General features: G+C 60.1%; 1 protein-coding gene across 1 annotated transcript in view; it reads right to left on the bottom strand.

The window, feature by feature from the left end:
• The window catches only part of Dnah17 (dynein axonemal heavy chain 17), a 91,966-nt gene that overhangs the window by 10,082 nt on the left and 66,853 nt on the right, over positions 1–15,031 (bottom strand). The window contains exons 59-73 of the mRNA XM_078041542.1: positions 14,802–15,019; positions 12,787–12,994; positions 12,369–12,484; positions 10,709–10,901; positions 10,220–10,455; positions 9,593–9,715; positions 8,168–8,372; positions 7,448–7,612; positions 7,100–7,240; positions 6,661–6,831; positions 4,009–4,131; positions 3,350–3,543; positions 1,685–1,833; positions 860–987; positions 22–249 (exon numbers count right to left, since the gene is read on the bottom strand). Of these exons, the coding sequence (XP_077897668.1) occupies positions 22–249; positions 860–987; positions 1,685–1,833; positions 3,350–3,543; positions 4,009–4,131; positions 6,661–6,831; positions 7,100–7,240; positions 7,448–7,612; positions 8,168–8,372; positions 9,593–9,715; positions 10,220–10,455; positions 10,709–10,901; positions 12,369–12,484; positions 12,787–12,994; positions 14,802–15,019 (2,598 nt within the window). The remainder of the gene's footprint in view (positions 1–21; positions 250–859; positions 988–1,684; positions 1,834–3,349; positions 3,544–4,008; positions 4,132–6,660; positions 6,832–7,099; positions 7,241–7,447; positions 7,613–8,167; positions 8,373–9,592; positions 9,716–10,219; positions 10,456–10,708; positions 10,902–12,368; positions 12,485–12,786; positions 12,995–14,801; positions 15,020–15,031) is intronic.

Genomic DNA, 15,031 nt, shown 5'->3' with positions numbered 1-15,031 from the left:
TGCGTGCACCATCCTCCCTACCTGGTTGAAGAGGTCCAGGGCCTTGTGCAGGTTGGCGTACATGCCCGTGGGCGGCTCGTTGGTGATCTTGATGGCGTTTTCCAGGATGCCCTGGGGGATGATGTGGGCTTCGGGGCTGGGCGCAGGCTCCGCGCTGATGAACACCCGGTAGTCCTCGTGGCTGCCCGTGCTGTAGCGCTCCACCTTCTTATCCAGGGTGCTCAGCCACCGAGCCACCAGGTGGATGTTCTGCAGTCAAGGCCAGGATCGGCCACTTGGCTGTGTCCCCGGGCACAGGCAGGCTCCCTGATGGCATCCTCACACACCGGGGGCTCCCCCACCCCATCTACCCTGAGCAGGTGCCTGGCATGTGGGGGTGGTTCTAGCAATTCTTAGGCTCAGCTATTCCAAACTTCCAACCTGTGCCCAGTCCCCTGCAGCCTTCCCGGCACAAGGCGGAGATTTCACAGTCCCCAGTCCTCTTGGAGCTAGGAGGGGCCCCGGAGGGGCTCCAGGACAAGGCGGGGTGGCCAAATTGTGGAGAGCACACACTGGGTGTGTGGCCTTTGCTATCTGCCCAAGCAAGGGGCCAGGGGATGAGAGGAGCCTTTGTTGACTGTTGGTTTTTCAAATATCGTGTCTTAAAGGGGCAGCTAGTACAAACCCCAGTGTCTGTCCCCCGTCGGGAGGGCTCCCACTTGCCCTCTGCAGTCTGGCCCCCGCGCTCCCACTGACTCCAGCAGAGCTGACCCTGGCTGTACCCCTCCTTAAGGAGCCACGGGATGCCCACCCATGACTGCAGGGTCGTCCTGGGCACAACCTCGGGCCCCCCTGCGCTGCCTTGGTGAGGCCTCCTCACCTGCAGGATGACCCAGTGCCCGTTCTCTGCAGCTACGTCCAGAGCATTCTCAGCCACCACCTCTTGTCCCTGCCCCAGGGACACATTATGGAGTTTCCCATTGTCTATGGTAAATCCCAATTTTTTTCCTAAAGAAAGGAAAAACAGGAAAAGAACAGCGATGAGTCAGTGGAGAGGCTCAGGCTCTGGGTCCACAGCCGGGAATTCCACGCTCCCACCTTGTTTATCATGGGAAACGCTCATCGCGCACATCTGACAGGCAACACGTCTAGAGAGCATGTTTGGTCTGCTCCCCGGTTGGTTGTGCAACCCCCTACCTGGTCCAGCATTTCACCCCCAGGAGCCTGCCGCCCACCAAGCAGCCAGCCCCCCCCCCCCACACATACCCCAATCTGCTTTCTGCCCCTGTGGACTGGCCTATCTGGGACATTGTGTATAAACGGGATCAGGCAGTTGGAGGCTTTCCACTGAGCGCAGTGCTGTCAAGCCCGTCCACCCCCTGGCGGGCCCTTCCACGGCAGAGCAGTATTCCACCGCGTGGATACGCCTCTCGTGTTTGGCTGACCATCCAGCGATGGATTTTCTACCTCTCGGTTATCGTGCTTGTCTGGATGTGGGTTTGGGGGTTGGGTGTGTGCCCAGCAGTGGATGGGCCGGGTCAACTGGTGGTCATCAAGGAGCAGCCGTTTGGGGCAGTGGCTGCATTGCCTCAGGCCCCCACCGCGATGCCCAAGGGCCCGTCTCTCCCGTCCCTGCCAACCATCCCGATGGCCGAGGGGCGGAGGCTCCCTGGTGACTGAGGACTTCACTGGCCCTCTGCCTTACCCAGGGACTCCACGTCTTTCAGGGGGTCCACGCCTGGGGAGAGGATGAAGAAGATGGGAGTGGAGGGGCTGCTCTCCTCGTAGGACTTGGAGAACTCCACGCTCCGGCCTTCCACGAACTTGCTGCCCATCTTCTCCTCCACGAAGTTCCTGAGGGCAGCAGGCAGCGTCAGACCCAAGGCGGGAGCTCACTCTGGACCAAGGGCCAGATTCTGGGCTGGGCTGGGGCCCTGAGAAGGGCCATTTCTTGGGCTTCCTTCAGCAGAGAGGCCTCTGGTGGGAAAGCAAAGCCCTCACGGGCACGTCTCTCCGTGTGATTTGCTTTCCTCGGGGTTTATTTGTCAGGGTGCCCTTTGTTCTGGGGGCTGGTGACCAGCTCTCCCCTCGAGCAGGGCCAGCAGGTACAGAGAGATGCAGCCCGTTTTTGAAAGCACAAGGGGTGGGAGTTGAGAGGGAAGGAAGTTGACATCAGTGGTGTTGGTGAGCGTGAAGGACCAGGAGACATGGAAAACCAGAGAAAGTGAAGGCAAGGTGGCCGAACCCCTGTGCCTCGTCACCAAGCCCCGGCTCTTTCCCATTGCCCAGCGAGTTCAGGAGGGATCCAGGCCTCCATAGCCCTCCTATGGGAAGTCTAGTGTCCAGGGATCCTCTGAGTTCAGTCACAGGGCATGAGCTGACTGCATTCTGGAGGAATCTTCTGACTGAGGTTGGTAGGGTTCTAATGTCCAGCCCCCCTGAGGCCTTGCTCCTGCAGCAATCGAGGTCTGGTGCTCCAGCATCTGGGAAGACCTGCAATGGGTCCCGTCCTAGCCCCGCCCAGCTGCTCCAGCTCCGTCCTCCTGCCATCGAGCTCTCTGGGGCACCTGCTCTGGCCTTAGCTAGGTTCTGCAGTTTCCTGACCAATGCTGACTAAAGAGGGGCTATCCCCCCAATTCTGCCAGCCCAGGCCGGGGGAATGGACACTGTGATCCCGGCCTAAGGGCCTTCCAGAGGGTGCTAAGCTCTGTGCCTGGGTGGGGGTGGACCGAGACCACCGTAGCTGGTTCCTCAGTCAGGACAAGTGGTCCTTCTGTATGGACGATGCCAATTAAGGGCGGACACTTGGAATCCAGTTGGCACTCAGGCATGCCAAGCTATCCCAGGCCAGGGGCATTCCTGCCCCACACGGGGGTCTTTCCCAAACTGTGGAGTGCAGGCCTCTCTGCTCTGGCTGACAGCTGCATGTGTTCCATCCCCCCCACCTTGTTCCCCACCACTCCTGGCCCCTCTCCTCTTTGTGGAAAACAAAGCAAAACATGAAGTCTTGGATAATCACAGAGGGTGGGTGAGTCAGGCCGCTGCTTTGTCAGAGGGGAATTCTGTTAGGGACGTGGGTGTCTTTTGGGAAATCTCCTGGCATTCAGGCTGCTAGGGAAGATAGGAAGGCCAGGAGCAGACCAAGCCGCCCGCTCCCCCGGCTCCCTCCCCAGCCTCCTCCTTCAACAGCCCTTCTCCTCCCCCCAAGGGTTCAGCTCCAGACAAGTCCTCAAGGTCAGCCATTCACTTGCAAACGACTGAAACCTACATCATCCAGGACTGACTTTAGTGTGGCAGGAGCCACAAGGCTGAGGCAGGAGGAGGGCAAGTTAGGGACCAGCCTGCCCCCCCTCCACACACACACACTCACTTGACAGCGTAGGTCATGCGGTCGGGCCGCATGCACCTCACCATGCACAGCTTCTGCAGCGCCGTCTTGTTCTTCCACTCCTTGGGGAAGACCTCCTTCTCCGGGGTCTCCGACTCCACCAGCTTCTTCCACCGCTTGGCGGACCCTTCGATGTCGTTGTCCAGGTTTTTGAACTCGTCCATCTCTGAGAGGGCCTAGGCAGACCAGTGGTGGGGGTGACTGCCCGCCCGCCCCGGGTCATCCCTCCGTTCACTGAGGAGCAGCTGTGGCCTTGGGAGGAGCGGGCGGCTCTGGGGAAAGAATGACTTGAAACCAGGGGCTGGAGGAGGGTCTCGGGCAGTGTGTCTGGGCCTCGGAGGAGCAGCCTTAGCTTGGAGCTTTTGGGGTGTGTGTGTGGGGGAGGGTCCCCGCCCTAGAAGACCTGGGGCCTGTCCTGCCTCGCTGGGTGGGCCCCTCTCTGCTGGCTGCAGGTGGGCCCGCAAGGACCTAGTGGATGTCACACCCAACAGGAGTACAGAGCTTTCTGGGCCCCAGTGGCCGCCCCTCTGCTCTCCCCTTCCTTCTCTGGTCCCCAACTTCCCTCAGAGCCTGGTGGCTCAGCCCCAGACACCCACAGCCCGGGGCAGAGGGCTCCATACAGAACTTGGGCAGAGACCAACCTTGATCCCGCCCCAGCCCTGGTGCTGCAGGAAGTCCACCGGGGAGACCGCCCCGGCCTTGAAGGGGAACCGCAGCAGGAAGTCCAGCTCCACTGGGTTCAGCTCTCTCTTCATGGATAAGACCTGAGGGCACGCGAGGGCACGCCTGAGAGGGGCCGGCACTCGGAGGTGCTCCCCAGGCCAGGTCAGCAGAGCTCCCAGGGTCTTGCCCCTCGGGTGGGGGCCACACCTGAGTTTTTCAAACTGTGGTGAGATTCACATGGCACGAAGGTGTCATGCTAAGGAGTGTCATTCAGTGGCGCTTACTACCTTCCCAGTGTTGCACTGCCAACGTCACCCCCTAATCCGGAGCCTTCCATCACCCACAAAGGAAGGCCCTCCCCTCCCTCCCCGGCCCCCCGGAGAGCCGGCTACTGTCTCTCTTGGGATTGGCTTCTGGACGCTTCCTGTAGGTGGGCCCATCATGGTTCTTTTCTTAGCCTGTTCTGAGGCTCCTCCTGTGTGGGTGGTATTGGGATGGAACCCCGCCCTAGTGCGAGCAGGTGCCGGACCACGAGCCACACCCGAGCCCAGCTTCATTCCTTCCCTGTGTTGGAGGGCTCCCGCTCTCCCGCTGTCCCGCTGGTGGACGCGGGGCTTGTTGGCCCTTGGCAGTCGTGGCCTCTTGGCTCAGTGACAAGCCTGACCATGAGAGCTTACGAGAATCTGTTCGGACACCGATGTTAGTCCTTCTGGGTGCATGCCCCGGGCCTCCAGCAGGCTTGGTCATGGCACCCTGTCTCCGCTGGACAGCACGGGGCTGGGGTCACAGCTTCCAGTCAGGTGACAAAGGGCCCCTTTCTCTCCCCAAGTCAGACTTTCTTTTGGTTGAACAAAGGCTCCTGGAGCCTGAAGCCAATGCCTCCCGGCCTAGAAAGTGACACAGCCCTGAGGGGCCCTCTCCCCGAGGACAGCACAGCTGGAGAGGCTCAGAGCAAACCTGGGGTTCCAGGCGCAGGAGGAAAGAGGTCTGCTGGACCCACCTGGAGTTTGGTTTGACAGCTGGTTTGCCCTGTGCCGCAGCTGTCCGTGAAGCTGTTTCCGACCAGTGACAAGAGGATCACAGAGGGGCCTTGATCCCCAGGGCACCGGTGAGGAGCTGGGGCTGATGGGAGAGGACTGGGCCACCAGGGCGGAGTGAAGAGACACACTGTGCCCAGGGAGTGCATTCCCTCTAGCTCTCCAATGTGGCAAGAAGGCCGGGCCAGAGGCAGCACCTTGACATCTTGAACTCCCCAGCCTCCAGGACCACAAGAAATACTTTCTGCTGCCTCAGGCATTCTGTTATAGCAGCACGGGCTGACTAAGACTTCTCATTTTAGTCTGAGTCGTACTGTGTTGCCAACCTGGTCTTCCACTCCTGGGCTCAAGCGTCCTCCTGCATTGGCCTCTCAAGTATCTGGGCCACAGGCATGTACCACCGCGCCCAGCTAAGACAGGCCATTTGACCAACATTCAAAAAAAAAACTTTTTAAAAGTATTTCAGCAGGACTGACTGTACATGCAGGAGTACAAACATTCCTTCTTGTAAGTCATACATTTAACTTATTGAGAAATGTCCCCTACCCACTGCGCAAAGCCCAGGTGGCGCTATCTACTCAGCACCACTTAAATGTAACAAAATGACATTTCTCTATAAAGTTACCTTGTATCATTTCCCCCTGGGCATCTCCTGTTAGAACACAGGGGCTACTTCCTTGAGGCCCACTAAATAGAGCCCCCGTGTCAGGCTTGGACTCACGGGGGCCCCAGGACCTGCATTTCTAACAAGCTCCTTGGAAGGGAGTTGCCTGTTACGGTCTCGGGTGTCCCCAAAGAGTGCTCAGAGGTGGGACGACTGGACCGTGAGAGCTGCAGCCTGGTCAGTCCCTAGCTGGAATGGACAGACGGAGTGGTAACTGCGGGCAGGGGGGGGTGTGGCTTGGGGAGGGGGTCCCTGGGGTCATGCCCTGGGAGGGGGCATCTGCCCTGGCCCTCCCCTCTCTCTGCTTCCTCGCTGTCCTTCTACATCATGTCCCGCCTTGCTCTGGGCCCGACAGGAGACTGAGTCTCTGGAACCATGAGCCAAAGTGAACTTTCGTCCCCTCAGTAATTTATTTATTGTAGTACCAGGGGATGGAGCCCGGGGTGCTTAACCACTCAGCCACATCCCCATTCCTTTTTTATAATTTTATTTACAGACGGGGTCTTGCTAAGTTGCTGAGGCTGGCCTTGAACTCCCAATCCTCTTGCCTCAGCCTCCTGAGCTCTTGGGATTACAGGCGTGCACCACTCTCCCTGCCTGGTTATCCTGTTATTCCTTTTTTTTTTTGGTACCAGGGATTGAACTCAGGGGCATTTGACCCCTGAGCCACATCCCCAGGCATTTTTTATATTGTATTTAGAGAGAGCGTCTCACTGAGTTGCTTAGCACCTCACTTTTTTGCTGAGGCTGGCTTTGAACTCATGATCCTCCCGCTTCAGCCGCTGGGATCACAGGTGTGCGCCACTGTGCCTGGCTTTCCCCTCAATTATTCGTGTCGGGTCTTTTGGTCACCACGACTCAGAGCTAGCTCACACAGTGCCTACGGGGCCAGTCCACAGACCACACTAAGCAGCAAGGCTGGACGTTACCTGAAACGTCACTTGTGCCAGAAAAATGAGCTTGTCTCGCTCAAAGAGCCCGCGGGCCGTGTACATGTAGACGGAGTAGGTGATCTCGTCCGTCAGGTTGATCACGCGCTGCTTCACCTCGTCGGCCGGGGGCGTCTTCTGGATCGCCTTCTCGAACACCACATTGAAGGCCTGGGGGGCCACAGAGGCTCGCGGGGCTGACTCTGGCCCTCCCACCCCTGTGGTGGCCTCTGGTTTGTTCTGATTGGGGCGCTGGGGCGCAGGGACCCACATAGACCTCCCTGGGGTGCTGGCGCTGGACTGACCTGCCCTGGCTCCCGCCTATCCCCAGGGGCAGCCTGCACCTGGTCTGCGCCGTGGGTGCACTGTCCCCAGTGCTCTAGGCCCTGCCCTGGAGCCCCACCCCGGAGCCTGAGCAGCCGAGCAGCCAGCAGCCGACCTTGAGCGAGAACTGGTAGATGGGGTCGATCTTGTTGAGGTCATTCAGGATGAAGTAGAGCAGGGAGGCTCGCTCGGCCGCCGGGCGGTAGTTCTCTCTCGCCTCGTTGATTTTGCTTTCTGTGATTTTTGCCTCTTGAACCTCAACACCGACAGGAGGGGCTTGGATGAGACCAGCAGGTGGACAAGCCACCAGGAGCCACAGGCCACAGCAGGTGCTCCACCCTCTCCAAAGTCCCCCGCTCCCTCGGATGTCCCCGTCCCCTGCAGCAGACAGCAGGGTGCTGGGTGCCCTGGTGCTCTTACCCAGCCTCCCCGTTCTCCGGGGCTGCGGGGGAGGGCTCCCTACCTTCTCCTCGATCTCGCTTGCTGTGTGTTTGGTCGTCTCCAGGTTCTCCACCAAGGCCGTGTCTCCCAGAAAGTTCCCGGACGCAGCGGAGAGCCGGGCCAGCAGGGAGTCCTCCAGCTCCTTCAGGACGATCTTGAACTCATTCTGGGATTTGGTGAGGTTGGCCTGCAGCAGGAGCAGAGACTGGCAGCAACCCAGTTAGGGCCTGGCCTCACCCCTGCTGGCCCAGTGACTGCCCCAGCCTGGCCACGGCCACTGCCCAGCAAGAGGAATGGCAGCAGGCCTGCAGGGAGGCCGATGGAAGTGGGGTCCCCTGAGTGGTGGAGGCCTAAGGCCTCCTCTTCTGGAGACCATGGGGTAGAACAGGGAGATGGGGGCAGGACACCTCTGAGCTGTGTGTGGCTACACAGAGCTGGGGAGAGGCCAGGGCAGGAGGGCAGCCCTGAGCCTCAGAGCCAGCCAGGGACAGCTATGACGCCCACTCCTCAGGGAAGCGCTCCACTGATGGACAACTAAGTGTAGGAGCCAAGTGAGGAGATGCCATGGTGGGAGGGTGGACGCTACTGGACGAGAAGGCACAATCCAGTATTTTTGGGCAGCTTTGGAGAGAAGCAAAGAGACACTTGGGAACCCAGTGCCTTCAAAGTCCTGCCCCCCCTGCCCCCCAGCTCCTGGCCCATCTCTGTGCTGCTGTGTGTGACCAGCCATCGGGAATGTTACCTTGAGCTGCTCAAGATCTGGGCGCTCTTTGGCCACCACGGCGGCCAGGAGTTGGTCCTCGAGTCCGTCCCTGGTGACGAGGAAGTTGATGAGGGTGCACTGGGCCTGCATCTCTGGCTTGTAGTGAGGGTTGAAGTACTTGGTGTGTAGGATCAGGCGGAAGTTGGGGTGATACTCCACTTCCTTGTCACCGATCTTGATGAACCTGGCGGGGAGTGGAGACAGGGGTCAACCCAGCCATGGGGACCCAGCTCAGATGGCCTTTCCTACCTGCCCGGAGGCGTGCCCAGGCCAGCTGCTGCCCAACCGCCCCCCTCTGGTTGCTGGAAAAGTGCTGCAGCTCTGCTTGGCCTGGAACGTGGCCTTCCGGACACCTCTGTCCTTGCTCAGTGCCTTACGCACCCCTGGCTGCTCACGGGGCGACCCTGAGCCTTGGCAGAAACACTCAGGCCCAGTTCAGAACACCAGTGCACCCGGCCAGCCCCCTGAGGGGCAGTGGTGCGGGAGCCCCAGGGCTGCTGACCCACACTGTGGGGGGGCTTTCTTCTGGCCCCGTCTTTGCTCCCCCTCTTGCTGATGGAGCTCACTTGGCTCCCTGCCCACCTGCATCGTACCAGGCCCTTCTCAGAGCCTTAGGCCCCATCCTGTGGGCCTGCCCCCTCTGAGTTCTGCCTACACCCCGGTGTCAACGGCTAGCTTCTGCCAGCCCTGACATGGCACACGTACAGTTGAGTTACATGTTTGACACTCTAAGGAGTAGCACAAGCTCAACGCATCGGCCGGTGAGTGGGCAGATGGAACCCGAGAGATCCACAGAACAGAATATCATTCAGCCACAAAAAGGAACGGGGTACTGATATGTGCGACAACATGGAAGAACTTGAAAGCACAGTGCCGAGCGAACAGAACCAGATCCAAAAAGAGCAGCATGCATGGTTCTGTTTCCCTGGAGTGTCCACACGGGCAAATCCAGAGACAGGAAGCAGATCAGTGGTTCCTCAGGGCTTGGGAGGCAGGGGACCTGGAGAGACGCCCTGTGGGTATGGCATCTCCTTTTAGGGCACAGCGCTGTGGAGCTAGACAGAGGTGATGTCTGCACAAAACTGCGAGGGAATTAAAGGCCACCGCATTGCCCGCTTTACTAGGTCAGACTCTCCAGGGCTCCTAGAGAGGGAAGGCATTCTCCAGGTTTGCAAAATGCATAAGAAAAGAAAGAAGAAAACTGTTAAAGGGCCCCGTCTGGAGGGGCTCTCTAGTACCTGGGGTGCAGACTGTCCTCCCTGGACTGCTGCTCCTTCCAGCCTCCCCAGGCACTGGGCCTCCTTCACACCGGGCAGCGTCTGTGCAAGCCCCTGTCCACCCCAGGGCAGTCGTGCCTCCCAGGGGATGCTCCCCCAGTTAAACCTCAGGAGGGACACAACTTACTTTCCCTTTTTAATCGTGTTCCTGCCCAACAAAGGGTCCAGCACGGGGTCCACGGTCTCGCCAATGTTCTCGATGAGCAAGGTGTCCCCTTCTGAAATGGCCTGCTCAATGATGTCCAGGTAGCTACGGGCACAGCACAGAGGCACGTCAATGCAGAGGGGCCTGTGAGGGGGCAGCTGCAGTCCCTGAGAGGTGGCCCTGGGGGAAGGGTGCCCTGGAGGCAGCCTCCTCCTCCCAGCAGCTAACTCGTCCTTCCCTGGGAGGAGCTGGAGGCCGGGGAGCGGAGGGGAAGGGGCTGCTTAAGGCTGCAGGACCAACGCTGCCTGTCCCTGCCCCTCGCTGCCGAGCGCGTAGGAGGGTGGACAGGCCACTCATCATCAGCCGACAGTTACAGCCACTGACTCTCATCTGGGACAGGAACATAAACCACGAGATGAGAAATGACCAGCCTGACGCCTCCTCCCCGCAGGGGCAGCAGTAGTGGGCAAGAGGAAGGGGCCCGCAGTTTTCGCTGCTGGTGCTTTTCCCTGGCACTGGACACCAGGGCCTGTGTATCTGCATCCATGAAGGTCCCCCTGTGCATGTGACAAACACGTCCGGCCGGGCTCTTGGCTCTGGGCCACACACCTCTTCTGCCCCAGGCGGATGGCTTTCAGCATGCTCCCGTATTTGGTCTTGATCCACTTGATCCCTTGGAGCTGGGCGTCCACAATCAGGGGCCAGCGCTCCGTGTTGCACAGGATGGTGGCATTCTCGGTGGACATGCGGTCGCTGGGAAGGCCCTGGTTATTCCAGGTGGCCACATCTGCGTCATCTGTCAGCAGACTCAGGGGGTCCAGGCTTTCCGTGATCGGGATGGGGACCTGTGAGGGCGGGGGAATGTGCCCTGTGACTCACTGGACAGTGCGCTCCATGGTTAGACGCTAGTCGCGCCGGGCCAGCTGGAGGAGACGGCCCTGGTGTCACCCTGAAGGAGCAGCTTGGCCCCACGGCCAGAAGTGACGTCACCATGTCGAAACCCTGAAGGGCCCAGCCACCGCCGGGAAGTGGGGTGCAGAGGGCTGCGTCTGCCCGGGCCTCCCCAGTTCCCCGAGTCACGGACGGGGCTGTGTTTACCTTCAAGCCGTTTATAAAAGGGATCCAGAACTTCTCCATCAGCTCATTTCGGTATCTCTTGGTGAAGTAGCCCACGTAGGAGACGAAGGCAGAGATCAGCAGGACGTCCCCACACAGGGTGATCCCTTGGCTCTTGAAGTTCTCCACCGACTCAGCCCAGCGGACATTTTCAGATGCTAATCCACCGACCAGCCTGGAGTGGGGCGTGAGAGCGGGTCGGGCAGGGCTGCCAGCTGGCCCTCAGTGCTGTCTGTCTCCAACCCCTCGAGCCCTCACCCGGAACAGGGCTCCACCGTGAGATCGCGTTGGAGAAGCTAAAAACGGACCCTGGGGTGTGGTGTCCCCCCAGCACCGTGCCCTGGCCTGTCTATGCTGATGCCACCGGACCGTTTCACCCCCTCTTGGTTCATGGATGGTGAAGTCTGGGCAGGGACTATGTGGCTACAGGACCATGTGGCATTCAGAGGGCACCTGGCCCTGCGAGATGGGAGACTCAGCACACGCGTCACCTTGCAGGCCACCAGCTTGAGGAGGGTCCCCGAGCCTTGATGGCGCCCTGTGTGCCTGCCGCTGTGGCCTGTGTGTTCCAAGCCAGGTTGCCTGGTTGAGCAGGCTGAGGTCTGTTGGTGGCATCCTCTGGCAGCCCTCACTTCTCAGTGGCCCAGAGCAGAGGTCGGTCAGACCCCACGGGGGCAGAGTCTGTACTACCGTGGGGGGCTCCCAGGTCAGGCTGACCCTGGGCAGTCACTGGCCACTGGGCAGAACACAATTAAGAGCCTGGCTCTAAAGGTGACCACGGAGGCACAGGCACTCGAGCTCCCAAGCCACTCTGCCTGCCATGGCCACTGAGAGCCCCGGGTGGTGACTGAGTGGGGCAGGTGAGGCAGGGCCCACGGGGGACAACACACGTGGGGGCTCAGGGCTCAAGGTGGACGTTTCAGATATTGTGGGCTAAATGACGTATGATCAGGGTTAGTGTCACATGCTTCTTTGTGCGTTCCTGATGAGGCTGCTGGAGCCTTAATGTGATGGATGTGGGCCACATTTGCTTCCTAGTGGGCCGCTCTGCCCTGGAGCCCCAACCCCTGAAGCTGGCTGGGCAGGGCCCTGGAAGCTGGCCCACCAGCTCCTGGGGAGAGCGACCTGTAATGACGTCAGCCAGCCCCCCTGCCCCACAGGGTCTGCTTCTGCAGACACAATCAACCTCGGATGGAAAATGTTTGGGAAAAAAATAGTGTAGGCACCGAGCACGCACAGGCTCTTGTCACTGGTCCCTGGACATACAGCACAGTAACCACCTCTGGCTCTGGTACCCTTGGGGTGACCTAGGAGGGCCTCAACTCTGCGGGAGGACGTGTGTAGGTTATGTGCTGCACCCGCAGACTTGGGTGTCCATGGGGAGAACCACGGACCCGTCAGTCCCCTGAGGACCGTGAGGGAGCATGCTGCCCCAGAGCGAGCCCCCGTGGACACAATGTCCAGGCAGCTCTGCCAAAGGTCCAGTTTCCTCAAGGTTGCAGAGGGAAGGGGGGCGGCGGGCCGGCCAGCCTCCGCCAAAGTTCAGAAAGTCACAACATTTCCTCCCTCCAAGGCCTCTGAGGGCTGGTCCCTTCTGGGGGACCCAAGGGACAGGTGAGGTGTCCCTGGGAGCAGCCGCTACCTGTTGGCCAGTGAGATCACTCTGTTGGTGGCGTCAGCCTCCTGCTGACACTGGATTTTCTCCGCAGTTGCTTTCTCGAAGGCTGACGTCAGGTTGCTCAAGTTGGCATTGAGTTCCTGCCAAAACAGGTGGAGAGCTCCTGGCACAGGAGGACCACCCCCGAGGGCTAGGGCTGGCCGGAGCCCCCTGGAGCAGGTGACCCTGGCTTGCACCGGTCCCCCGTCCTGCTCCCAGGCCGTGTCCCCCATCTGAAGCAGGTGCGTTTCCTGCATGCTGGGGAGGGAGCCCAGGCCTGGCACACACCAGGCACCGCTTTACCCCGAGCTGCACCCCAGTCCCGAAACAGGGCCTGACGGACTGCGTGGGCAGGCAGCGTGGGCAGGCGGCGTGGGGCCTCGTGGGCCCACAGGGCGCTCACCGCGATCTTGTTTTTGATCCGGGTCAGCTTGTCCTGCGCCTCGGCCAGCTCCGCGTTGGCCTCCTCCAGGGCCTGCCTCTTGGGCGCCACGTCGCAGTAGACCTCGTAGAAGCGCACGATGTTGATGCACCAGGAGCACAGGCCCGCAGCCGCCGTGGACTTGGAGCGGATGAACTCGGGGTCGAAGGTGGGGTTGCCTTGGTAGGGCCTGTGGGAGCAGAGGGCGCTGGGCGCTGGGCGGGTAGGCCCCATGCCTGCTTCCCAACCCTGGTTCTGGGCGCGGGACGGCCACAGGAGGGGGCACTGTTTTTTTTTTGTTGTTCCTTAGTGATTACAGAGAAAAACATGACATCGGATCTGGCCTCTGAAGCAGCTTTTGGGGTGGAGAATGGAGAGAGGTGACTTGAGTCTCATATTCTAGGTGGAAAGGAAACTAGAGTGTCTCAGGTGTCACAGAGCTGATGTCATCTTAATTCTTCAACTGCCCCCACAGGTAAGAATCCTGGGGTTCCGCAGGACCTGCTGTGTTCACCTCATTTTTCTTAATTTCTTTTTTTTTTTTTTTTGATACTGGGGATTGAAACCAGGGGGTACTTAACCACTAAGCCACATCCTCAGGCCTCTTTATTTTTTGAGACAGGGTCTCACTAAGTTGTTGAGGCTGGCCTTGAACTTGCGATCCTCCTGCCCCAGCCTCCCAAGGGGCTGGAATTACAGGAGTGTGCCACTGTGCCGGCTGTTTTTCCTTCTTACACTTTAAACTATTTCAGACTGACCCAAGGGTGTACAGCAGCTCAACACCATCCCTCACCAGTGGGGGCTGGGAAACACTGGGGTCCCTTGGGGTCAGGGTGGCCTCTGAGGGGGCCCCTGGACAAGGAACATGGGGCATGGGGGGTAGAGAACCAGCCGGAGCGCTCACATAATGGGGCCACTTGTGAGCCTACTGTCTGAAATGATGGGTTTAAAGTGGGGTCCCAGGGCTGGGGCTGGGGTCAGTGGTAGAGCGCTTGCGTTGCATGTGGAAGACACTGGGTTTGATCCTCAGCACCACATGAAAATAAATAAAATCTAATGATTCTAAAATATTATAAATACGTAAGTCAAGTAGGGTCCCCAGGTCCTTGCGCCACCTGAGGGAGGCCACTGAGCCTGTGGGGGCCTCCCTCCTGACATGGCCTCAATAGGGGACAGTGGAAGGAAAGAGAGACACAGGGCACAGCCCTGCAAGTGACCACTCATGTGCACGTGCACCTGTGTGCACATTAGGCAGGTGTGTCTGTGCGTGAGTGTGTGTGCACCTGTGTGCATGGGTAACAGGCTTCTCTGGCAGGGATGGGCCTCTGTGGGCCTGGCAGCCAGACCCAGGGTCAGGCTGGGCCCCGGGGTTTCCTGCTGAATGGGGGGGGAGCTGCCTCCATCTGCCCCGGCTTCCTCAGGTGGGGGAGACAGAGTGGTGGGGTTCCCAAGGAGCCTGGGCCACGATACACCCCAGGACCCCTAACCCTCAGGGGTGGCCTCATCTGCCCAGAGGTCACCTGAGTCTTTGGGTTCTCCCTGCTCAGCTCACTCCAAGACCCCACCCCCAGATAAGCACATGCCTAGGGGCTGCTGTGCTAGGGCTGGTCTGTCCCCAGGGGGCTGGTCTGGGTCAGGGGCTGGTCTCCCAGGAAGTGGTCTCCCAGGGGCTCATCTCCCTCTCAGGGGCTGCTCTGTTCCCCAGAGGCTGTCCTCCCTCCCAGGGGCTGGTCTGTCCTCTGGGGGCTGCTCTGTCCCCCAGAGGCTGGCCTCCCTCCCAGGGGCTGGTCTGTCCCCCAGGGGCTGCTCTGTCCCCCAGGGGCTGCTCTGTCCCCCAGAGGCTGGCCTCCTTCCCAGGGGCTGGTCTGTCCTCTGGGGGCTGGTCTGTCCCCCAGGGGCTGGCCTCCCTCCCAGGGGCTGGTCTCCGAGGGGCCGTCCGGGGGGGGGGTGGCGTCCCTAGCAGGCGTGAGGAGGAGCTGCAGGGATCTGGGACTCACCTGAACGCCTTCAAGCAGGCCTCGGGGATGTGCTCCTTGTCGAACTTCTTGAGGGAGTCCAGGAACGTGTCCACTTTGCCCATCATGATCTTCGCTGCCTTCCAGCTCTTGTCCTTGGGGATCTTGCCTCCGGGGGCGGTCAGAATCATGACGGCAGCCGTGACGTTGACCACAGCGTCCGGCGGGGACCCAAAGGACTTCAGCTCGGTCAGGTTGTTCTGCAGGGGACA

The sequence above is a fragment of the Ictidomys tridecemlineatus genome, chromosome 3, assembly GCF_052094955.1.
Source record: "Ictidomys tridecemlineatus isolate mIctTri1 chromosome 3, mIctTri1.hap1, whole genome shotgun sequence".
In the NCBI taxonomy this organism is placed as follows: Eukaryota; Metazoa; Chordata; class Mammalia; order Rodentia; family Sciuridae; genus Ictidomys; species Ictidomys tridecemlineatus.
Note: the sequence above shows the minus strand (reverse complement) of the source record. Positions and strands in the feature narration are given on the sequence as shown.